The sequence below is a fragment of the Oncorhynchus clarkii genome, chromosome 17, assembly GCF_045791955.1.
Source record: "Oncorhynchus clarkii lewisi isolate Uvic-CL-2024 chromosome 17, UVic_Ocla_1.0, whole genome shotgun sequence".
NCBI lineage: Eukaryota > Metazoa > Chordata > Actinopteri > Salmoniformes > Salmonidae > Oncorhynchus > Oncorhynchus clarkii.
In genome coordinates, this window is record NC_092163.1 from 68,866,925 (window position 1) to 68,890,788 (window position 23,864).

Sequence of the window (23,864 nt, forward strand, 5' to 3'; positions counted from 1 at the left end):
GATCCTAATGATGTAAAACAATCAATGTGATTGATATTACAAACTATTAAATTCAGAGAATAAAAAAACTCAGGGAATAAATTAAGGAATACAATTAAACATCTGACAAAAAATACCCTAGGTATGAAGCATGGCATATTAAATCTATGACAATAAACAAATGAAAAATATCTCCATACCTGACAGGATTGTTAGCTGTAAATTGAGTCTGCTGTGTTGAACCTTCCAACTATAAACTGATCCTGATGAACTAGGGCAAATGATGATGAGAAATATTCATCCCAACACAACATAGTTGCTAAAACAGCCAATGGACTTTTTTGTGGGTGGAGAATGAGATTTTAAAGGGGGGTGGGGGACAGACAAATAGTTTGTCCCCTGTGAATGTCACTTAATAATATGTTTGGAAGATTCAAACACAGAATCACCCATATCCAAGCCTGTATCACAGGCTGTTATAATTGAGAAAAAAATCTTATAATCTGCCAAATTAATTGTGAAGGGTTTGAAGTCAGCCTCAGGTTCACAGCTGTTTACAGAGCTTGGCTGTAGGCTCCTGAACAAATAATACAGAAAAGGTTTTTAAAAAAACATCGACAAAGAAAGGGGGTGGGGATGTGTGTAGTGTAAACAGCTTTTTTTACCTTTATTTAACTAGGCAAGTCAGTTAAGAACAAATTCTTATTTTCAATGACGGCCTTGGAACAGGTTAACTGCCTGTTCAGGGGCAGAACGACAGATTTGTACATTGTCAGCTCAGGGGTTTGAACTTGCAACCTTCCGGTTACTAGTCCAACGCTCTAACCACTAGGATACCCTGCCGCCCCGGACCTGGCTAGTTCACCTGCATGGCACCTGCATGGCGCTATTCCTCTTTACATGTCTAACATGTCTAACATGTATATGGCTGCATATATGTGGCCCCTTCATTAATCAAAATAAAAAAAATTGTATATGCAATAAATTGTGACAAGTTAAGTAACTATGCAGAAAAAGGCTATGCATACAGGCACAGCCTACATTATGCACCTGGTTCACCTATTTTTTTAACCGTAACCAACGTATCAAAAGGAATACAACTTCTAAGCAACACTGTACTGGACGTAACAGGTGTGAAATACTGTTGTGCGTCGATAATGAAGTTAAGGCGCGCAAGAAATGTCGATGAGTTTTTCTCAACGATTTGCGCTAATATGTGCTCCCGTTGCAACTCGATGCAATGGGGTTTCTGTGTTGGCCAATCATAATCGAATGCGCGCTGTGTACGCGGCAAAAATAGGACGCACAATTGGCTGTGCTAGTTTTTTTTCCCCCAAAGGGGCGTATTTTTCAAGCCATCTTGACTGAATATCTAGCTAGCTACATCAACCTGACATATCTTACATAATTTTATGTAACAATTAGTGTATATATTTCCAGTTGAAAACGTCTAAATCACAGATATGTAACCAGGTCGAGTTTGAGCATTTGTCTGAAGTCACCATGGAGGACTGAAGTGCTGAAGATGACGCCCCTGAAATTACCGGCTAGCAATGCCCTAGCTTGTTATTAGGAGGTCCTTTTCGGTCGTATTTCAACATTAGCTATCTAATATTACCTTTCTCTGGCTTGCGCATACCATAGGATCACGTTAAACAAGGTAAACACTTCCGACATTTTGGCTGACTTGTTTGTTTTTGCTTCATAAGATGTGGCGTTCGTCATGTCGAGCTAGTTATGTACAAGCTAGTTTGCGCTAACCTAGTTATACTGAAGGGTCTGTAGCCTGCGTACACATACGAGGACGCATATATTACGGCAATCTAGCCGACATGGCAATTGTACAGTTGTGCACAGTGTTAACCTGGCTATAGTGCCCCGGTTGTGCTGTTGCCATTGTTTTTATCGGTTGCGTATCAGTTCACAATAATAGTGTTGACTGCAAATGTTGTTGAACGGATAAAATGGCTGACAGTCGGGATACTCGGTTTGGTATTTAGCGCCCCGCAACCCAACTATATCTTATGTTCAGCTGTAAGCAGAAAATAATACGAGCAGTTGATTGGCAAGAAAAATACGTGTGCAATGGTCTCGAGACGTGATTGGATGTCGAGATGTACTCTCGAGTGTCAGGTTCGCAGGTTCTAAACTCTTGTGTAATACCAAATTACTTTTAGATTAATTAATAGCATATCAGAAAAACACTCATTTGTTTTAGATTGCAGATGACTAGTAAAATCAGTAGGCCAAATATTTTTTGCTGTGTGGCTATTTTGTCCAGAAATAGAATGTAATGTTCATGTGAGTCTCTCTTGTCTTGCACAAACTTGTTGCAGACTGGCACCAATGATGTGTATTTATACACTCAGTGGCCAGTTTATTAGGTACAACCACCACATTCACGAAAATGGTTCGGTCCTACAGACGGTGAGTCACGTGTTCGTGACATGCTATATAAAGCAGGCAGACAGTTACTGTTAATTAAACTTTAGAACAGCCAAAATGAGTGACCTCCAAATCAAATCATGTAGACCTACTGGTGTACTTAAAAGCCCTTAACCAAAAATTATGTTAAGAAATATTTACTAAATAAACAAGTATTAAAAAGTAACTGAATAAAATAACAATAACGAGGCTGGTTACAGGGGGTACCGGTACCGAGTCATATGTGCTGGTACAGGAAAGTCAATGTAATTGAGGTAATATGTGCAGTACCAGTCAAAAGTTTGGACGCTTACTCATTCAAGGGTTTTTCTTTATTTTTACTATTATTTTTACACATGGAATCATGTTGTAACCAAAAAAGTGTTTGAGATTCTTCAAAGTAGCCGCCTTTGCCTTGATGACAGCTTTACACACTCTTGGCATACTCTCAACCAGCTTCATGAGTTAGTCACCTGAAATGCATTTCAATTAACAGGTGTGCCTTGTTAAGTTAATTTGTGGAATTTCTTTCCTCAATGTGTTTGGGCCAATCAGTTGTGTTGTGACAAGGTAGGGATGTGAATTGATTGCACCCCATCTATCGTCGAGAGTTCATACTACTAGGTGACCTAAATTGGGATATGCTTAACACCCCGGCCGTCCTATAATCTAAGCTAGATGCCCTCAATCTCACACAAATTATCAAGGAACCTAACCTAACCTCTTCAAAGGGGGAGACACTCTAGACCCATGCTGTTACAGACCTATATCTATCCTACCCTGCCTTTCTAAAGTCTTTGAAAGCCAAGTGAACAAACAGACACCAACTATTTTGAATCCCTCTGTACCTTCTCTGCTATGCAATCTGGTTTCAGAGCTGGTCACAGGTGCACCTCAGCCATGCTCAAGGTCCAAAACGATATCATAACCGCCATCGATAAAAGACAGTACTTTGCAGCCGTCTTCATCGACCTGGCCAAGGCTTTTGACTCTGTCAATCACCGTATTCTTATCGGCAGACTCAACAGCCTTAGTTTCTCTAATGACTGCCTAGCCTCCAAACGAGCTTCAACGCCATACAACACTCCTTCTGTGGCCTCCAACTGCTCTTAAATGCTAGTCAAATGAAATGCATGCTCTTCAACCGATCGCTGCCCGCACCTGCCTGACTAGCATCACTACTCTGGACCGTTCTAACTTAGAATATGTGGACAACTATAAATACCTAGGTGTCTGGCTAGACTGTAAACTCTCCTTCCAGACTCACATTAAGCATCTCCAATCCAAAGTTAAATCTAGAATCGGCTTCCTATTCTGCAACAAAGCCTCCTTCACTCATGCTGCCAAACATTCCCTCGTAAAACTGACTATCCTACCTATCCTTGACTTCAGCGATGTCATTTACAAAATAGCCTCCAACACTCTACTCAGCAAATTGGATGCAGTCTATCACAGTGCCATCTGTTTTGTCACCAAAGCCCCATATACTACCCACCGATGCGACCTATATGCTCTCGTTGGCTGGTCCTCGCTACACATTCATCACCAAACCCACTGCCTCCAGGTCATCCATAAGTCTTTGCTAGGTAAAGCTCCGCCTTATCTCAGCTTACTTGTCACCATAGCAACACCCACCCATAGCACATAGCATACCTGTGGATGTATTTCAAGGCCTACCTTCAAACTCAGTGCCTCTTTGCTTCACACCATGTGAAAATCTAAATAAATCAGCCAAGACCTCAGGAAAAAAATGTAGACCTCCACAAGTCTGGTTCATCCTTGGTAGCAATTTCCAAACGCTTGAAGGTACCACGTTCATCTGTACAAACAATAGTACGCACGTATAGACACCATGGGACCACGCAGCCGTCATACCGCTCAGGAAGGAGACGCGTTCTGTCTCCTAGAGATGAACGTACTTTGGTGCGAAAAGTGCAAGTCAATCCCAGAACAACAGCAAAGGACCTTGTGAAGATGCTTGAGGAAACCGGTACAAAAGTATCTATATCCACAGGAAAATGAGTCCTATATTGACATAACCTGAATGGCCGCTCAGCAAGGAAGAAGCCACTGCTCCAAAACCGCCATAAAAAAGCCAGACTACGGTTTGCAACTGCACATGGGGACAAAGATTGTACTTTTTGGAGAAATGTCCTCTGGTCTGATGAAACAAAAATAGAACTGTTTGGCCATAATGACCATTTATGTTTGGAGGTAAAAGGGGGAGGCTTGCAAGCCAAAGATCACCATCCCAACCGTGAAGCACGGGGGTGGCAGCATCATGTTGTGGGGGTGCTTTGTTGCAGGAGGGACTGGTGCACTTCACAAAATAGATGGCTTCATGAGACAGGAAAATTATGTGGATTTATTGAAGCAACATCTCAAGACATCAGTCTAAGCTTGGTCGCAAATGGTTCTTCCAAATGGACATTGACCCCAAGCATACTTCCAAAGTTGTTGCAAAATGGCTTAAGGACAACAAAGTCAAGGTATTGGAGTGGCCCTCACAAAGCCCTGACCTCAAGCCTATAGAGAATTTGTGGGCAGAACTGAAAAAGCTTGTGTGAGTAAGGGGGCCTACAAACCTGACTGAGTTATGCCAACTGAGTTACGCCAGGAGGAATGGGCCAAAATTCACCCAACTTATTTTGGGAAGCTTGTGGATGGCTACCTGAAACATTTGACCCAAGTTAAACAATTTAAAGGCAATGCTACCAAATGCTAATGGAGTGTATGTAAACTTCTGACCCACTGGGAATGTAATGAAAGAAATAAAAGCTGAAAAAAATCATTCTCTCTAGTATTATTCTGACATTTCACATTCTTAAAATGAGGTGGTGATCCAAACTGACCTAAAACAGGGACTTTTTCCTTGGATTAAATGCCAGAAATTGTGAAAAACTGAGTTGAAATGTATTTGGCTAAGTTGTATGTGAACTTCCAACTTCAACTGTATATCACTCCAGTGTAAATTGCTAAATTGTAATTACTTCACCAGTATTGGCCTATTTATTGCCTTACCTCCTTACTTCATTTGCACACACTGTATACAGATTGTTCTATTGTGTTATTGACTACGTTTGTTTATCCCATGTGTAACTCTGTTGTTTTTGTCGCACTGCTTTGCTTTATCTTGGCCAGGTCGCAGTTGTAAATGAGAACTTGTTCTCAACTTGCCTACCTGTTTAAATAAAGGTGATGTGTGTGTGTATATATATATATATTGTTTAAATACAGAAGATTTGGTACAAGACCAAGTCCATATTATGGCAAGAACAAACAGCTCAAATAAGAAAATAGAAATGACAGTCCGTCATTACTTTAAGACACCAATAAAAGACTTGCTTGGGCCAAGAAACACGCTCAATGGACACTAGACCAGTCCAAATTTGAGATTTTTGGTTCAACTCTGTCTTTGTGAGACGCAGAGTAAGTGAATGAATGATATCCGTGTGGTTCCCACCGTGAAGCATGGAGGAAGAGTTGTGGTGGTACTTTGCTGTTGACACTGTCAGTGATTTTTATTTAGAATTCAAGACACACTTAAGCAGCATGGCTACCACAGCATTCTGCAGCGATATGCCATCCCATCTGGTTTGCGCTTAGTGGGACTATCATTTGTTTTTCAACAGAACAATGACCCCACATGCTCCCAGGCTGTGTAAGGGCTATTTGACCAAGAAGGAGAGTGATGGAGTGCTCCATCATATAACCTGGCCTCCACAATCACCCGACCTCAACCCAATTGAGATGGTTTGGGGTGAGTTTGACTGCAGAATGAAGGAAATGCAGCCAGCAAGTGCTCAGCATATGTGGGAACTCGGTCAAGACGGTTGGAAAATAATTCCAGGTGATTCTCTCAACCATACTCACAGCTGGTTGAGAGAATGCCAAGAGTGTGTAATGCTGTCATCAAGGCAAAGGGTGGCTACTTTGAAGTATCTAAAATATATTTTGATTTGTTTAACATTTTTGCTTACTACATGATTCCATATGTGTTATTTCATCGTTTTGATTTCTTCACTATTATTCTACAATGTAAAAAATAAAGAAAAACCCTTGAATGAGGAGGTGTGTCTAAAGTTTTGACTGGTACTGTACATGTAGGTAGGGGTAAAGTGACTATGCATAGATGATAAACAGCGAGTAGCAACAGTGTAACATTTAAAAATTTTTTTTTTGCAAATTGTCTGGGGAGCCATTTATTTCATTGTTGAGCAGTCTTGTCTATACTTGGGGGTAGAAGCTGTTAATGAGCCTTTTGGACCTACTGTAGACTTGGTGCTCCGATTCCACTTTCCATGTGGTAGTCTGACTTGGGTGGCTGGAGTCTTTGACAATTTTTAGGGCCATCCTCTGACACTGCCTGGTATAAAGGTCCTGGATGGCAGGACACTTGGCCCCAGTGATGGGCCATATACACTACCCTCTGTAGCTTACGGTCAGATGCCGAGCAGTTGCCATACAAGGCGGTGATGCACTCGGTGGTGCAGCTGTAGAACTTTTTGAGAATCAGAGGACCCATGCCATATATTTTCAAACTCTTGCGGGAGAAAAGGCGTTGTTGTGCCCTCTTCACGACTGTCTTGGTGTGTTTGGACCATGATAGTTTGTTAGTGGACACAAAGGATCCATTCCACTATAGCCCAGTCGATGTGAATGGGAGCGTGCTTAGCCCTCCTTTTCCTGTAGTCTATGATCAGCTCCTTTATCTTGCTCACGTTGCGGTAGAGGTTGTTGTCTCTCACCTCCTTACTATAAGCTGTCTCGTCGTTGTCGGTGATCATCAGCAAACTTAATGATGGTGTTGGAGTCGTGCTTGACCACCCAGTCGTGGGTGAACGGGATACAGGAGGGGACCTTGCACTCACCCTTGGGGTTGGCCTGTCAGGAAGACCAGGATCCAGTTGCAGAGGGAGCTGTTTAGTCCCAGGGTCCTTAGCTTAGTGGTGAGCTTTAAATGTGCTATGGTGTTGAATGCTGAGCAGGAATCAATGAACAGCATTCTCACATAGGTGTTCCTTTTGTCCAGGTGGGAAAGGGCAGTGTTTGAGCTGTATGCAAATTGGAGTGGGTCTAGGGTGTCCGGGATCATGGTGTTGATGTGAGCAGCAGTGTGCAGCGTTTTCCATTCTGTTTTCCATGAGTTTGCCTACAACTCCAGCACCTGCGGAAAGTAGCTGGATGTGTGTATGTTCTTCAGTTTTAGCCATGACCAGCCTTTCAAAGCACTTCACGGCTCACATCAATACCACCATCCCGGAAACCCTAGACCCACTCCTAAGCGACTTTGAGCGTCGGTGCCAGGCTTGCCGGTTCCAGTATCTCAGAAATGGCCGGCCTCCTGGGCTTTTTACGCACGGCAGTGTCTAGGGTTTACCGATAATGGTGTGACAAAAAATACATCCAGTCCGAGGCAGTTCTGTGGGTAAAAACAGCTCGTTGATGCGCGGTCAATGGAGAATGGAAAGAATCTTGCAAGCTAACAGGCGGGCCACAAACAGGAAAAAAATGTAATTTGATACAATGCATTCGGAAAGTATTCAGACCTCTCAACTTTTTCCACATTTTGTTACGTTACAGCCTTATTCTAAATGGATGAAATCGTTTTTTCTCCATCAATCTACACACAATACCCAATAATGACAAAGCAAAAACAGTTTTTTATTTTTAATACATTTGCCAAATTTCTAAAAACCTGTCACATTTACATAAGTATTCAGACCCTTTACTCAGTACTTTGTTGAAGCACCTTTGGCAGCGATTACAGCCTCAAGTCTTCTTGGGTATGATGCTACAAGCTTGGCACACCTGTATTTGTGGAGTTTCACCCAATCCTCTAAAGCTCTGTGGGTGGATGGCGGAGTGTTTCTGCACAGCTATTTTCAGTTCCAGGCTCTGGCTGGGCCACTCAAGGACATTCCAAGACTTGTCCCGAAGCCACTCCTGCGTCGTCTTGGCTGTGTGCCTAGGGTTGTCGTCCTGTTGGAAGGTGAACCTTCACCCCAGTTTGAGGTCATAACCTGCTCCAGAGCGCTCTTCATCAAGGATCGCTCTGTGTTTTACTCCGTTCATCTTTCCCTTGATCTTGACTAGTCTCACAGTCCCTGAAAAAAGTCCCCACACATAATGCTGCCACCACTATGCTTCACCGTAGGGATTTCCGTAGTGATTTCCTCAAGACATGGCACTTGGCATTCCGGTTTCATTAGACCAGAGTCTTGTTGAGAGTCCTTTAGGTGCCGTTTGGCAAACTCCAAGCGGGCTGTCTTGCTTTTTACTGAGGAGTGGTTTCTGCCTGGCCACTCTACCATAAAGGCTGGAGTGCTGCAGAGATGGTTGTCCTTCTGGAAGGTTATCCCATCTCCACAGAGGAGCTCTGTTAGTGACCATTGGGTTCTTGCTCTCCTCCCTGCCCAAGGCCCTTCTCCCCCAATTGCTCAGTTTGGCCAGGCGGTCAGCTCTAGGAACCTCCAAGAATGATGGAGGCCACTGTGTTCTTGGGGACCTTCAATGCTGCAGAAATGCTTTGGTACCCTTCCCCAGATCTGTGCCTCGACAATCCTGTTTTGAAGCTCTACAGACAATTCCTTCGACCTCATGGCTTGGTTTTTGCTCTGACATGCACTGTCAACTGTGGGACTTTTTATATACACAGGTGTGTGCCTTTCCAAATGTTCAATCAATTTAATTTACCACAGGTGGACTGAAGGATGATCAATGGAAACAGGATGCACCTGAGCTCAATTTCGACTCTCATAGAAAAGGGTCTGAATGCTTGTGTAAATAAGGTAGTACTGTTTTTAATAGATTTTCAAAAATGTCTAAACCGGTTTTTGTGTGTAGATTTGATGAGGACAACAATTAATTTAATACATTTTGGAATAAGGCTGTAACGTGGAAAAAGTCAAGGGGTCTGAATGCTTTCCGAATGCTCTAAAGATAGTTTGAAAATAAATATATCTCATTGGCTGGCACTGGAGAGTGGATTAGCTACAGTATGTTGATGAGTTGGTGTTTGACTGTTTCAAATTTACTCTGGTGGGTTTTTCTTATCTGTCAACTCCTAATGTGATATGTAATCAGCCTACATTTGAAATGTTATGAATGATATCTTCTAATTAGTTCCTCTATTGACTTATTGTGAAATTCTGAATTTAGCAGATTAGGTTTTTTCTTTCCTTCTTTTGCAGAACTCCGTCCTCCTCGCCCTCTCCAATCTAGAAAGCTAGTGCAAACCCCCATGAGGAGGCTGCGGAGGAGGGGATGCAGGCCAGGAGTAGTTGGCCTTGAGATGGGCAGGGGTAGAGGGAGGGGGAGGGGCAGGGACTCCAGTGTTCAGCTGCGGCCACCTTCCCCCTATAGACTGCAGCTATCTCCATCTAGAGAAACTTTGACCTATGCTCAGGCCCAGAAGATGGTGGAGGTGGACCTGGATGGAAGGCTTCACCGGATCAGCATCACCGACCCTCTGCCAGTCATCACAGAGGATGAGATGATGGCTCAGGACATTGTTGAGTGCAACAGTAACAAAGAGAACAGCGAACAAACCCAGAGCAGAGCCAGACCAGGGCGCAAACCTCCCAACCCAAAGGGCCGCAGGAGGGAAAGCAAAATCTCATCTCACCAGAGCCGACGTTCTGGCAGTCAGCAGTACACTCAAAGCCACACCAATTCCTCCCAACACCCTTCTCACCAAAGCCCTCTCCCCGAGCCAACCTTCCGCGTGCTTGACTGTCCGTGTCCTTTAGACACACCTCCCCTACCTGTGGCCTACTACCGTTTCGTAGAGAAGTCAGGGGAGGAGCAGGACTGTGAGGCAGAGTATGACATGGATGAGGAGGACCTGGCCTGGCTGGAGATGGTCAACCAGAAGAGGGTATCTGATGGCCACGCGTCCGTCTCCCCGGACACCTTTGAGCTGCTGATCGACCGTCTAGAGAGGGAGTCCATCCTGGAGTCACGGAACCAGGCCCTGTCTCAGAGTGCCATAGACGAGGATGCCTTCTGCTGCGTCTGCCTGGACGACGAGTGTCTCAACAGCAACGTCATCCTGTTCTGTGACATCTGCAACCTGGCCGTCCACCAGGAGTGTTACGGTGTGCCCTACATTCCTGAGGGCCAGTGGCTGTGCCGCTGCTGTCTGCAGTCCCCCTCGCGCCCTGTGGACTGTGTGCTCTGCCCCAACCAGGGAGGTGCCTTCAAACAGACTAGTGATGGACGCTGGGCCCACGTTGTCTGTGCCATATGGATCCCAGAGGTGTGCTTTGCCAACATGGTATTCCTGGAGCCAGTGGAGGGGGTGAAGAACATCCCCTCAGCCCGCTGGAAGCTCACCTGCTACCTGTGCAAGCAGAAAGGCCGGGGAGCGTCCATCCAGTGCCACAAGGCCAACTGTTACCGGGCCTTCCATGTCAGCTGTGCCCAGAAGGCTGGCCTCTTCATGAAGATCGACCCGGTCCGGGAGACTGGGGTCAACGGAACCACCTTCTCTGTGAAGAAGACTGCCTTCTGTGAGAATCACTCCCCAGTCGGGTCACGGCGAGATGGGTCAGGTGTTGAGGCGGTGGAGGGAAGGCTGGTGGGAGGCAGGGGGAATAGGGGTCAAAGGTCATACACTCAGAGCCCCCCGGCACCGCCCAGTAAAAAGACTCCCAAAGGCCAGAAGAAGAAGAAGAAGAAGAAAGGAAAGAAGAGCCTAGCTGGTCAGACGACCCGTCGCTCTGCTGTGCCTGTGCTGCTGGTGCCTCAAATCCCCTCTCACAGGTCTGACCTCAGACACCCCTTCTGCTAACACACCACTTCCAGTAGCAGTAGTTTTCCTTATAAACTATATTTGCTTGTAGAAAGCACATGTTTGTGTATTTATTTAGCTTGTTTAATGTTAACAGTACAGCTGCCTTATACTAACTATTAATACACCACCTATACAGTGGAAGGATGCCAATGTATGATTAACAGTTATTGCTATGTCGTAAACAGGCTGAACAAGATTTGCATTGGGGTTGCTGTCCAGAGGAAGAACCAGTTCATTCAGAGGCTTCACAACTACTGGCTGCTGAAACGTCAGTCTCGAAACGGCATGCCTCTCATCCGGCGCCTGCACTCGCATCTGCAGGCTCACAAGTCTGCTGAGCAGGTCAGGAAGATACAGGGAGAGAGAGACCTAAAGTCAATTATAGATCTCATGTTGATGGTAAAATAGAAATTGTGAAGCTGAATGTGTGTGTGCATGTGTTCAGAGGGAACCAGATGAGAAGCTTTGTGCGGCGAGGGAGGAGCTACGGTACTGGCAGAAGTTGCGGCAGGACCTGGAGAGAGCCCGGCTCCTGGTGGAACTCGTCCGCAAGAGAGAGAGACTAAAGAGAGAGCAGGTACTGTTTCAGTCAGAGGACAAAATGTCAACATATTATATAATCCTGAGTTACCATCTGCATATACCGTATGAAAATAATTAACTTTTACAATCACTGTATCGTTCTTATGTCTTTCCTTAAATGACTCTGCACCCTTTTTATATTCCCTCTTTCTCTCCCCCTCTCTCTTTCTCTCTCTCCCTCCAGATGAAACTTCAACAGGCTGCTCTGGAGCTGAAGTTGACCCCAGCGTTAATACTGCTGCGTTCCACCCTGGACCAGCTTCAGGAGAAGGACGCAGCACAGATTTTCTCTCAGCCTGTCAATCTAGCAGAGGTTAGTAAGGTTAGATAAATGGGTCACTTTTTGCATTGATTTAAAATTCAGCAAGTAGTACTGCAGTTGTCTCCTTTTCTTGAATAGTCTGTTAATTTGTATGTTTTTAATTGAAGGTGCCAGACTATCTGGAGTTCATCTCCAAGCCCATGGATTTATCCAGCATGCGTGCCAAACTGGAGGCCCATGCCTACTGCTCCACAACCGACTTGGAGGGGGACTTTAACCTCATGGTGTCCAACTGCCTGAGGTACAACTCCAAGGAGACCGCGTTCCACCGAGCCGCCTTGCACCTACGGGAGGTGGGAGGAGCCGTCATCCGCCACGCCCACAGACAGGCGCAGAGCATCGGGTTGGACCCCAGCACGGGCATGCACCTCCCAGACTCTCCTAACAAGCATGGCTTCTACCAATGCACCTGGGAGGACGGTGAGCAGAGCACACCAACTGGGTTGGCCTTGGAATGGCTTCCTGTGAAAAATATGCCTTTTCACAATCGTAAAACACATAAGAAATCATTATTTATAGAAATTCAATCGCGCTTTTCATTGCAGAAATGAATTTTTCTGATCCTTCATCTCATCTACCTGTTCTCTCTTTTACGGCCTTTGTGTTCTGTACAGTGGACTCTCTCCTGGATCCAGACAACCGGCTCCACCTGTCCACAGAGGAGCAGCTGAAGGCCCTGCTGGAGAAGCTGGACATGGTGGCATCCATGCGCTCCAGTGGAGGACGAACAAAACGCATCCGGCTGCTACGTAGAGAGATCAACACGGTCACGCACAAACAACAGCGCTCACAATCGCACAACGGGAAAGAAGAAGAGGAAGAGGAGGAAGAAAATGGAAAGAAGGACAATGTGGAGAACAGTCCTTTAACATCAGCCTCTACTCCGGGGAAAGGTAAAAGGGATGTACTTTGATTGTTCGTGGGCTTGTTGCTGTCCAACTCTACTAGTCTTTCTGGTATGGATGTGTTAGTTTAATTAGCTAATGATTTTGCTGTTGTGCATTTCTGATTTTATTATTCTAACAAAGTGAATGCATGTTTCCTTCTTGCAGATGCCTCTCCACCAACACTAGAGTCTTCATGCCCAGCGTCGTCACCCCTGCCAGGCGATGCCCCACCTGAGCCACCCGTACTGGGCCTTGTGACCGCAGGGCGAAGGTCACCAGGGCGCTCTTACAAACGCCAGAGATCCTCGCCGAGTGGGGGAAAAGGGCAGAGTGATGATGATGCTGAAGTTGAGGAGACAGCGACACCGTGCAAACAGAAGGAGGATTCTGAAAAGTTCTCTCCTTCACAGACTCCCAGTCCCCCCACTAACGCATGTCCTTTGATTGGAGTTGGCCGGCGGACATCTGTTCTGTTCAAGAAAGCTAAAAATGGAGCGAGACTGGCAAAGATTAGAGCAGCTCAGTTACAGTATGTAGGCACCACTGAGGATAAAACCAATGGATTGGACAGTTCCCCCACCATTATAAAACCTCCCAGTGAGACTGCCCTTTCCACCCCTGCCCCTCCCCCCACTCCCTCCTCACCGTCATCCCACCGCCTGAGGTCCAGAGGGCTCAGCTCTGACAGCGAGGGAGACAAGCCCCTCCCCCTTGTCAAAGTAGAAGGTAGATACAAAAAAAAATGTTATTTACATTTGCTCTGTCATTTCATTAAAGCTGTAGGCGATGAGTAATAAGTTATTACTTGTTATTAAGGAAACCATGTCTTTACCCTTTATTTGTGAGTTGCATAAGGGAAGAGAGGGGTAGATCATAATGATGACGTACAGAATTTTGTATTCTACTAGGCTTTACAAATGGTCTAGGAAAGCACAAAGATGACTCCTCAGACATAGCATCCAATGACCAAAAACATAGGTGAGGATCCCACTAAACACATGATACTTCTGAAATGGAGATTGATTTCCAAGATGGATATGTTCAGAAATAACATACCTGTTTCCTTTGTTCTGTCTATGAATTAAGTGTCCCCCCGCCACCCAAACGCAGCCGTGGTAAACCAGCTCTGGCTAAAGTCCCAGAGAGCCAGAATGGAGGCTCAGGTGAGTGCGTTCAGGCACCACAGACCTTAGGGTCAGACAAAATAGCTCCAATTTCAACTTCCAGTAAATCGTGTATTGGCAAATATAGATTTATACAGTATAGTAAATCCTGTAAAATTCTAAAAATCATTACAGAAAATAATTTTTCCATCTCAACCATTTCCATTTTTCCAGTTCAACATCCCACATCTTTGTGTTTGTGCTCAGGGGGAAGTATGCTTCTGCCCTTTGATAGTGACACAGAGCTCACACCACTTGACCTGGTCTGGGCTAAGTGTCGTGGATATCCATCATACCCAGCAATGGTGAGAACATGACTTCAGTCACTTATTCATTGCAATAAGAGGGTTGGCCTGATTTTCAATATTTTTGGGGGGTTGGCACAAGCAATGGTTGATAAGTTTAACCTTTTATTTAACTAGGCAAGAACAAATTCTTATTTACAATGACGGTCTAAGAACAGTGGGTTAACTGCCTTGTTCAAGGGCAGAACGACAGATTTTTACCTTGTCAGCTCGGGGATTCAATCCAGCAACCTGTCGGTTACTGGCCCAACGCTTTAACCACTAGGCTACCTGCCGCCCCGATGTAGTTCAGCGAGTTGGTTTTGCATGACTCGTTTCCCGAGGTGGGTGTAGTTTTCATTTTATGAGCAATGGAATGGTCTAAAATGTGCAAACCCTGCCCAACCGTGGCATCGGCCAATGCAAAACCAACTTGCCCATTGTTGTACCACAGAGACTAACAGGGTACATAAACTGCCCATGTGTTTCCCCAGGTTGTTGACCCAGACATGCCTCAGGAAGGGCTTCTTCACAATGGCATCCCCATCCCCGTGCCTCCTGGGGACGTGTTAAAACTGGGGGAGCGGAGGCAGAAGGAGACCGGGGAGAGGCACTACCTTGTGCTGTTCTTCGACACCAAAAGGACCTGGTAAGAAATTCAAGACGAGTGTTCTGCCTAAAGTTTAGTCTCACATTAATTAGCTAAGGCAGTTTTTTGGGTAGTTGATGTGTGTGTCTATTGATTGCTTCTATTCTATGTGTTTGTGTTCTTTTGAACCCTCTTTCTTCCTGTTAGGCAATGGCTGCCACGGGACAAGTTGCTGCAAATGGGGATGGATGACACGGTGGACAAACTGCGCCTGATGGAGGGCAAGAAGCCCAGCGTCCGCAAGTCTGTACACACGGCATACGACCGTGCCATGATACACCTGAACCACGTTATCAACCACGTCAAGGGGAACCTCACTTTCAACCCCTCCAATTTTATATGAAGGATTTTAGTGTCAGTCTGCAAATCCACAGCAAACTGTCTGGCTAGGACTGCTCAAACCCTCACCAATAACACCAATCTTCAGTGAGAAAATAACATTTTCTTCATTCATTTACTAGAAGGTGGACATGGAATTTGAGTGGTTCAATATACAGTTTTCTTAAATAATGAACTTTCTTCTCAAATAATGTTCCTATTGGATTGTCAACATTGCTGTACACCATTTTGCTATGGGGAAACTTAAGTTAACAATTCTAATTTAGAAAAATAAAAGCAAATGGAATGGACAACATTATTGGCAGGAGCTAATACTTTGTTGCCCAGCCTTTGGCTAAGTTAACTGAAAAAGAATTAGCTTGCTGCACCGTTCTACTGGCAATTTGTCCTACGCTTCAGCTGCAGACTGCTTCAATTCTTCAATGCTTGAGTGGTGCCGCTCTCTCCATAGGTTTTTGATGGGATTCAGTTCTGGACGTATCACTGGCCACTGCAGAACAGTTCACTGTTTTATTCTTGAAACATTCCTGGCTGCTTTTTGATGTGTATTTGAGTTGTTCTGTTGGAAGACCCACAACCTTCAACAGAGACTCAGTTTTTGGACACTGGGTTGAACATCGTACTCAAACACCTGATAATCTCATGATTTGATGATGTCTTGTACACATTCGAGGACCCCAGAGGCAGCAAAATGACCCCAGGCTTTAAACATTTTTTTTTAAGTTCAATGGGGCTTTCTGGTCTCTGTCAGGAGTGGGGTCTTCCTATGTTTACCAATGACCAAATGATGCATTCAAAGAAAATAACACCCTCCCTAGACTCAAACATGGGGAAGGTGTGGGGTTGCTTTGATGCCTCTGGTATGTAGGGCCTTGAATGTTTACAAGGTGTTTTGGAGTACAATGTTCAACTCGGTGTCCAAAAACTGGGTCTCTTTTGAAGGGTGCGGGTCTTCCAGCAGGACAACAACCCAAACACACATCAAAAAGCACTGAGAAATGTACTGGAGTCCAGAGCTGAATCCCATCAAAAACCTATGGAGAGATCGGCACCACTCAAGCATTGAAGAATTGAAGCAGTCTGCAGCTGAACAGTGGGCCAAATTGCCAGTAGAACGGTGCAGCAAGATCCTTTGTGGTGTTATTTTGCAGTCAACTTGGCCAAAGGCTGTGCGACCAAGTATTAGCTTGTAGATGCCAATAATGTTGTTCATGGTATTTTGCTTTTATTTTCAGAAAAAAAAATTGTAAACTGAAGCCCCCCATCCAAAAAAAATGGTTCTGCAATGTTGACAATCCAATAACATTTGGAGATCAACATTTTCTTTGGTAATTTCAACTTATTTTAGAAGACTGAGAATTCTTTAAGAAAAGTGCAAGGGTGCCAATATATTTGGCTGCAACTACCTAAAATGAGTGATGATCTGATTGACTCTGACCTTTTTTTAGGGGGAATGTTATAATTTTGGAAATTGGGGGGAAATGTGAAAGGAGGAGTTCCTAAAAGACATGGATTTTAGGATATATATTTTTTAAGATAAAATATGATTACTCATTGATTACTTTTTAGTACTTTACACAACCACTCTGTTGCAATGAGTCTAGTAATAATATACATTTTGTTTTAGCCAGAAGTCAATCAAGACAAAGAAAGTCATTGTATATATTTTATCCTCAAAGGGGATTTGCTTGATTCAAAGCATATTCAGATTTGTCATTGAAATGCCATGCTTCTTATACATTTTTACACATTGATGCTATTTCTGGGTTTATTTCTTTTTTTTTATATGAAATGGTGGTGGTGTGCTTGTTTGCAGCTATTTGATGGAACAGGACTTTTGAATGTCTCGTCATGACTTAGGAAATGGGTCACTGCAACCACTTCAATAAGGTCAATAACTTGGGATTCCAGTCAGTGGCAAGATGTGATTTGCAAACCCTCCAATGACTTGAAAAGCACAATGTTAGTTTGAAATGGTTTGTAGATTGAGCTCTGAAGCCATAGGTATGAAGAAAAAAAATATGCATATGCATATTTGTATATATGTAAATGTCTGTGTTTATAATACACAAAGTAATTTAAGGAATGCAAAAAAAAATCTAAATATTAGATTTTAATTTATATTGTGACAATTGAGTCTGTTATTTAAAAAAATAAATATTGAAAAAGATGTAGGAAGCTTTGTAGGTCTTTGTATCAATGTTTCCTAGTGGTCAGTTGGCACAAAACCCTGTAGTTGTCTAGGCATAAGTGCACTAGCCTACTAGCCTGTTTATTAGGTGGCTCAAAGGAGTTCTGGATCTTGCAATTTGAATTATACCGCAAGATCTAAAATCTGTCAAACAATATTTTCTCAAATAAATATTGTTTAAAACGGTTGTTTGTTTTCAGTCTTAATCTAACATGCAGTTATAAAATGACAAGGTGGTTTGTGCAACCTGGGATTTATTTAGGAACTCACTGAACATAAGTCAAATCATGAAATAACACATCATAGTTGATCCCGGTATCCGCCGGGAGAATTTGTGTCTTTAAATAAAGAACCCCACAAATTGGAACTCTAATCTAGGATCTGTCGGCCGGACAAAGCATTTAGCCTTCAAGTACTTTACTCTGGTAATCCTCAAATAACGACTATTACAGTGTGGGGAGAAAATGTGGCTCACAGATGTAAAAATATTAAGGATAGAAAAATGTAACTGAATGTTTATTACCAGAGCATTATTTACAATCTAAACAAAGACAACATGCCAGTCAAACAATTGTATCAACTAAGAACAATGAACATGTAGAGAGGTGATGGACTCTCTACATGGTCTATCCAGTCATCCAGACACAAGAGTGGTAATCCTTCCAATTCCAGTTGTCTAGAGGATGCGATTTCAAAATAAGACATTGATACATTTAAATTCTGTTCATCCCACCAATAACCAAACTTTTTAAAATGAATTTCCTATTTGTCATCCGGTCAACATTAAGGTTTCTAGCAATAAGTATGATGGCAAGGCAGTTGAAAATAAATTTAGGAGTAGTTCTAGGTAGGCCTTCCTTTCATTTGTGTAATGTGCTACAGTGTCAATGACCACAAAAGCTTGAATTGCAATAGTTGTATGTAATGAGTCAGATATTATGCCTTCGAGAAGAGTTCTCACCTTTGTCACAATAGAATAAAACAATATAAAAACAATGAGATATTATTGAAAGTTCCACCACTAGCCAATTTTAAAATGTTTGCTTTCTCCTTACAGTTTTCCTGACCAAGTTGGAACCTAAAAGCACTAACACAGTTACTAAACATGCTTTCTTATAAAGGTACAGAAATATTAATAGAGTCAGTTTCAAGAAGGCAAGTCATCCTTCAATAGTCCAGTGGTCAAAGTTCAATGAAGTCCAAAAAGATGTAGGATGTGGTCAGTGCCAAACACCTCTTCTAGTAGAACCGGTGTATAAACTGTTGACAGAGCCAGGGCTAGATCAGCTCTATAGTAGAGACGCAAAGCCATTATCTGTGGAGTCCTGCTGGTCAGACTTGCGGGAGCTTTTGCTGGGGTTGGGCGTGGTTGAATACTTGGGTGGGTATCGGATAAAGAGACGGTCCTCCTCCTTCTTGATCCAACGTAGAAGCTTGGTTATTGCGTTAATGGCACGGGCCTTAGTCACCAAGGGGCTGAAGCAAGTGTACAACTCAAATTTACTTGTGACCTACAGAGAAATGGACAGAGCATGCAATTAGTTGACTTAGCAGGTCCATTTCAACTATTATTAATGGTCTATTCATTTAGGTATGGACTGTATACTGCAATTCAGCTCTTAGTTACCAATGTTCTACATCATGACAATAAACTAAACCTTAAATATATAAGTTTCAAATTCCTTGAAATTACTGTTGTGTTCCATTGAGCCGAAAGGTATGCAACATGAACGCTAGCAACAATCCATCATAGCTCAAATACTGCAATGTAAACTCTGGAACAGAATCCAAGTTTGTGAGACCCTAGTCTCCAGACTAAAACAAGCTTCAGTCAATAGACCTGCCCATAGTAACACTACGCGTATATTCCATGTGGGCGTGACATACCCAGGCCAGCAGGGTTTCCCTCTCTGCCACGTGGTAGATGAGCTTGAGGGGCCGGGAGGAGCTGTGGATGCGACCGTGCATGTAACGGTACAGGTCCAGCAGCCGCATCCTCTCCTCCGTGCTGTAGGGAGCCTCCATCTCTGGGCTGAAATCAACAGCACATCAAACGTCTTAAACAAGGACAGGGCAAGACCTTAGACATTATGCAGTGTAAATATCGGCCAATTGTATACATCAGAAAGAAATTGCCATAGAACAGTGTGTTTCGAAAAATAAAACATGTTTGCTTCTCCCACTTTGATCATGCTGCTCTAACGTAAGTCAGACTGTTAGCCTTTCAATAACTCAGTGTGCAAGACACAGCATTGCATGGTGAGTATTTATTTTCCCTGTTTTATTAGATTTTGGAAGTTGGTTCTCACTGCTGGTCTAATAAGAAACCCAAAGATGGCAATCAAGATAATTAAGAAATAATTGAAGTCATGCTTCGCTTACAGTGAGAGTGATACAATCTTATCAGTGTCATCATGGATATCATGTACTTTCAATGCATATGATTCTGTAATGTTAATATGGTTTCCATGGGTTTGATGCCATTCCATTCGCTTTGTTCCAGCCATTATTATGAGCCCTCCTCCCCTCAGCAGCCTCCTGTGCTACACATTTTTTATTTAATTTAACCTTTATTTAACTAAGCAAACAAATTCTTATTTTCAATGACGGCCTAGGAACAGTAGGTTAACTGCCTGTTCAGGGGCAGAACGACAGATTTGTACCTTGTCAGCTCGGGGATTCGAACTTGCAACCTTTCGGTTACTAGTCCAACGCTCTAACCACTAGGCCACCCTGCCGCCCCACAACTCCCCTTTGACATTACTTTTTGAGTAATTATGTTTGTAGGCTAATCTTTCTGCGCATTAACACAGAAATGCAGAACCACTATTTAGTTAAAACATGCAACAAAGTAGTAAAAGGACAAAGACGTGAATAATTCATAATCATTCACTGGGTGAAGGTTACACAGGCATAATCAAAACATACCACCTACCTGGTGAACTGGGTGAGCTGCTTGTGGTTGTCTGGGACATCAAAGGGCTTGTACATGAAGTGCCTGAGGTCTGAGACACCCACCTGGCTCACGCTGTAGGAGTGGGCATTGGCAATGAGCCTCAGAGAGCTCTGAGCCAGCATGGCCAACTCTATCCTCCTCTTGCACTCTGCCACTGCATAAAAGGCCTCCTTATCCGTGGAGAGCAGCAGCAGACACACAGTGCATTCTGGGGGGTCCAGGTAGGAGATGTAGGCATAGAAGTAACAGTCAGGGTTAAAGAGAGGCAGGCAGATGGGAGTCCAGATCTCTCCAGCCTGGAAGGCAGAGGAGGCCCCAATGAGGTTGAGCAGCAGGTGGACATCAGCAGGCTCCAGCCTGGTGTCCTCAATCACCGTCTTCTCCTGGACAATGGTGAGCAGCTGGTTCTTGGCAATGAGGATGGAGAAGACCAGGTTTGGGGTAATGGCCTTCTGTAGGATCTGGCTGAGGGAGTCCCTGAGAGAGGAAGTCAGGGGCAAGCAGTGCACCGCTGCCAGCAGGAAGCTGGGGTCTGAGTCCACCAGGTTGAGGAGGCCATCCAGGATCTTCTCGGAGCCGGCCAGTAGCCGCCGCAGGTCATAGTTCTTCTTGTGTTCGAAGATGCGTGTGATGCTGGCCTGGGTGAGCATGCTGATGATCTGGTAGTAGACGTACAGCAGCTCAGCACGCAGCTGCTGCTCTGACTGACGGCTGCTTGACACAGACACCAGCACCAGAGGACCCTTCTGCATGAACACCACCGTGTGCCCGTCTGAGGGAAGAGTAGAGGTAGAGACACAGGGAAACATCATGATGTAAAGCTGTACAGAAGGAGCCAAGTATGATACAAAAACACCTATAGTAACTTATTGTCATAGTCAAGAATGTAAGGAAATTCTAGAAATGCTCACCTGAGTAGACAGAGCGGATCATGTTGTCACTACTCTGGACAAAGGATACCAGTGCCATCATGACTCCCATGGTGGACGACAGGGCCTCTTCACTGCCGTAGCGGGAGTAGATTGGTTTCCCTGCCTCACTCAGGACAAACACATGCTTCCTGTGCTGCCTCCAGCTCTCAGCCATCACGTCTTCATCACGGTAGGATGGGTGGGCCTCTGGGGCGCCAGTCTCTGAAAGTGTAGAGGACATCCCCTTCACTCCCATATCTTGTTCCTCCAGTTTACCTCTGGCCAACATAGTGACCACAAACTCCCCTGAGTCGTCCTGCACATTCTCAGCTGAAGATGAAGCCTCTTCTGGCACAGTCTCTGGTTGACCACCTGAACTGTTATGATATTCTGTCTTATTGCACTCATCAGTCTCTTCATCTTTTACCTGGTCAGGAGCTGGTTCTAGTTCCTGATCAGGGGCTGGTTCTAGTTCCTGGGTCCCCTCCTCACCCATAGTATCTGATGGAGGTGTATTCTTAGGCTCCTCTAAAGTCACATTGGTGCCTTCGTCTCCTCCCACTGGCCCAGCAGGCTCAGGAACTGTGTGATTTTCAGAGGGCAGAGCAGGAGTGAGATCAGCAGAACCTGAAAATCACACAAATGAACTCAGTAAAATAATTACAAACACTGCTGATCCCCCTACTTACTGAGTGGAGGCATGTCAAGATCAGCTGGATGTCATTAAAGATTAGCTAACTTTCATTATAGATTAGATATAACATGCTATTAGAAAGGCATTTCATTACCAGTTGACAGTGTGCAGTCAGAGGATGGATTCTCACTCTTTATCTCCTCCATCTCTCCCTTTTCTTGATTGTCATCTCTCTCCATGTTGACATCACAAACACTGTAAATCACAGAAAAGGAAGCATTCATTGGCATACTAGTCATTCATTTGATATTCAGTTAACAGTAACAGACATACTACAACAGCACACCACTAGTGTTCGAGCTACGCAGCTAGCCACAAACTGGTAATGCAAGTAACTAATGCCCTAGATAGACGGACATGCCTAAAATGGGTCATTATGGAGTGTCAAAGGACATAGAGTGGACAAAAAATTAGGAATACCTTCCTAATATTAAGTTGCGCACCCCATTTGCCCTCAGAACAGCCTAAATTAGTCAGGGCATGGACTCTACAAGGTGTCAAAAGCGTTCCATAGGGATGCTGGCACATGTTGACTCCAATGCTTCCCACAGTTGTGTGAAGTTGGCTGGATGTCCTTCAGGTGGTGGACCATTCTTGATACACACAGGAAACTGTTGTGTGAAAAACCCAGCAGCGTTGCAGTTCTTGACACACTCAAACAGTGCGCCTGGCACCTACTAACATATCTGGTTCAAATGCACTTAAATATTTTGTCTTGCCAATTCACCCTCTGAATGGCACATATACACAATCCATGTCTCAAGCCTTAACCTGTCTCCTTCCCTTCGTGTACACTGATGGAAGTGCATTGACACAGCGTTGGTCAGTCTATGTCATGGTAAGTGCAGGTGTTCCTAATTTGTTGTACACGCAGTGTGTGTTAAGTTTTGGTAACAAACACTCACTGACTGGCATCTTGATCAGATTAAAGCCCCTGCAGTAGGAACATATTTAAGTAACGTTAGCCGTTTGTTACTGGCAACAATAGCTTTTTTTACTAGACTTTGAACTTCAACTTAATTTAACTAACTAAATGAATTTCCTAAAACAGATGAAGCCAATGTGCATCGCTATACAGACCAGAAAACATCACAGTTAACATTAGCTCTAAATTAAAATGCCTTTGTCTAGCTAACTGGATTAATACGATTAGCAGGCAAAACAATTTTGGGATAATGAGTTAACGTTGCCTATCTAGCTATCTAACTATCTAACTAAAACTAAATTAAGTACCTAACTAGCTAGATGATTTAGATGTTATTGCAGGCTAAAGCTACCCTCACTACGTAACATCCAGCTAAATACATTCCAGTACTGTACTTCCCAACCCCCCAGTTTGCCGAACACAATAAAGCAGCCAGCTAGTTAACTATAGTAGCTTTAGCAAATACCTAACGTTATCAATGTAGCTACAATACTAACACAACTTGAAATAATGTAACAAACACATTTTACGTTTGGCTATTCCGTTGTTAAATCATCGGGGGAAAGGTATAACTAACTGGTAAACAAGTTGTTTTTCCACTCACAACAGCACATCCATAATCCCAATGGTGACGGGATTCATTGTCCAATGATAATTTAGATGGAGCAAGTAATAAACCAATGAGGGGAGAAACTCCCTCTCCCACAGACAGGGTACGTTCCAGTGCGCTTTTTCGTTTTGTTTGTTGTTTGTTTACGATT

At 43.9% G+C, this 23,864-nt stretch overlaps 2 protein-coding genes across 9 annotated transcripts; one reads left to right on the forward strand and one right to left on the reverse strand.

Annotated features, from left to right (window-relative positions):
- Positions 1-1,314: 1,314 nt before the first annotated feature.
- Positions 1,315-17,802, forward strand: LOC139371324 (bromodomain and PHD finger-containing protein 3-like). 2 transcript variants are annotated; one of them, XM_071111647.1, is made up of 13 exons: positions 1,315-1,639; positions 9,597-11,169; positions 11,386-11,542; positions 11,646-11,777; positions 11,967-12,095; positions 12,212-12,524; positions 12,719-12,997; positions 13,157-13,717; positions 13,900-13,969; positions 14,078-14,154; positions 14,329-14,459; positions 14,933-15,087; positions 15,235-17,802. In XM_071111647.1, exons 2-13 carry the CDS (start codon positions 9,647-9,649, stop codon positions 15,428-15,430), a joined length of 3,723 nt encoding a protein of 1,240 aa, XP_070967748.1. In that variant the 5' UTR covers positions 1,315-1,639; positions 9,597-9,646; the 3' UTR covers positions 15,431-17,802. The 2 variants fall into 2 exon arrangements, with proteins under 2 accessions (XP_070967748.1, XP_070967749.1); XM_071111648.1 differs by having other exon boundaries at positions 14,362-14,459; positions 15,235-17,584.
- Positions 16,936-23,841, reverse strand: LOC139371325 (vacuolar fusion protein MON1 homolog B-like). Of its 7 annotated transcripts, none has more exons than XM_071111653.1 (7): positions 23,708-23,748; positions 23,084-23,112; positions 22,273-22,373; positions 21,485-22,111; positions 20,553-21,345; positions 19,505-19,649; positions 17,854-19,128 (listed from the first exon to the last, which is right to left on the reverse strand). In XM_071111653.1, the coding sequence occupies exons 3-7, from the start codon at positions 22,355-22,357 to the stop codon at positions 18,907-18,909; spliced, it is 1,872 nt and encodes a 623-aa protein (XP_070967754.1). In that variant the 5' UTR covers positions 22,358-22,373; positions 23,084-23,112; positions 23,708-23,748; the 3' UTR covers positions 17,854-18,906. The 7 variants fall into 7 exon arrangements, with proteins under 7 accessions (XP_070967752.1, XP_070967750.1, XP_070967754.1 ...); XM_071111652.1 differs by having other exon boundaries at positions 23,634-23,727; XM_071111654.1 differs by having other exon boundaries at positions 21,485-22,066; positions 23,634-23,726.
- Between the last annotated feature and the right edge of the window lie 23 nt (positions 23,842-23,864).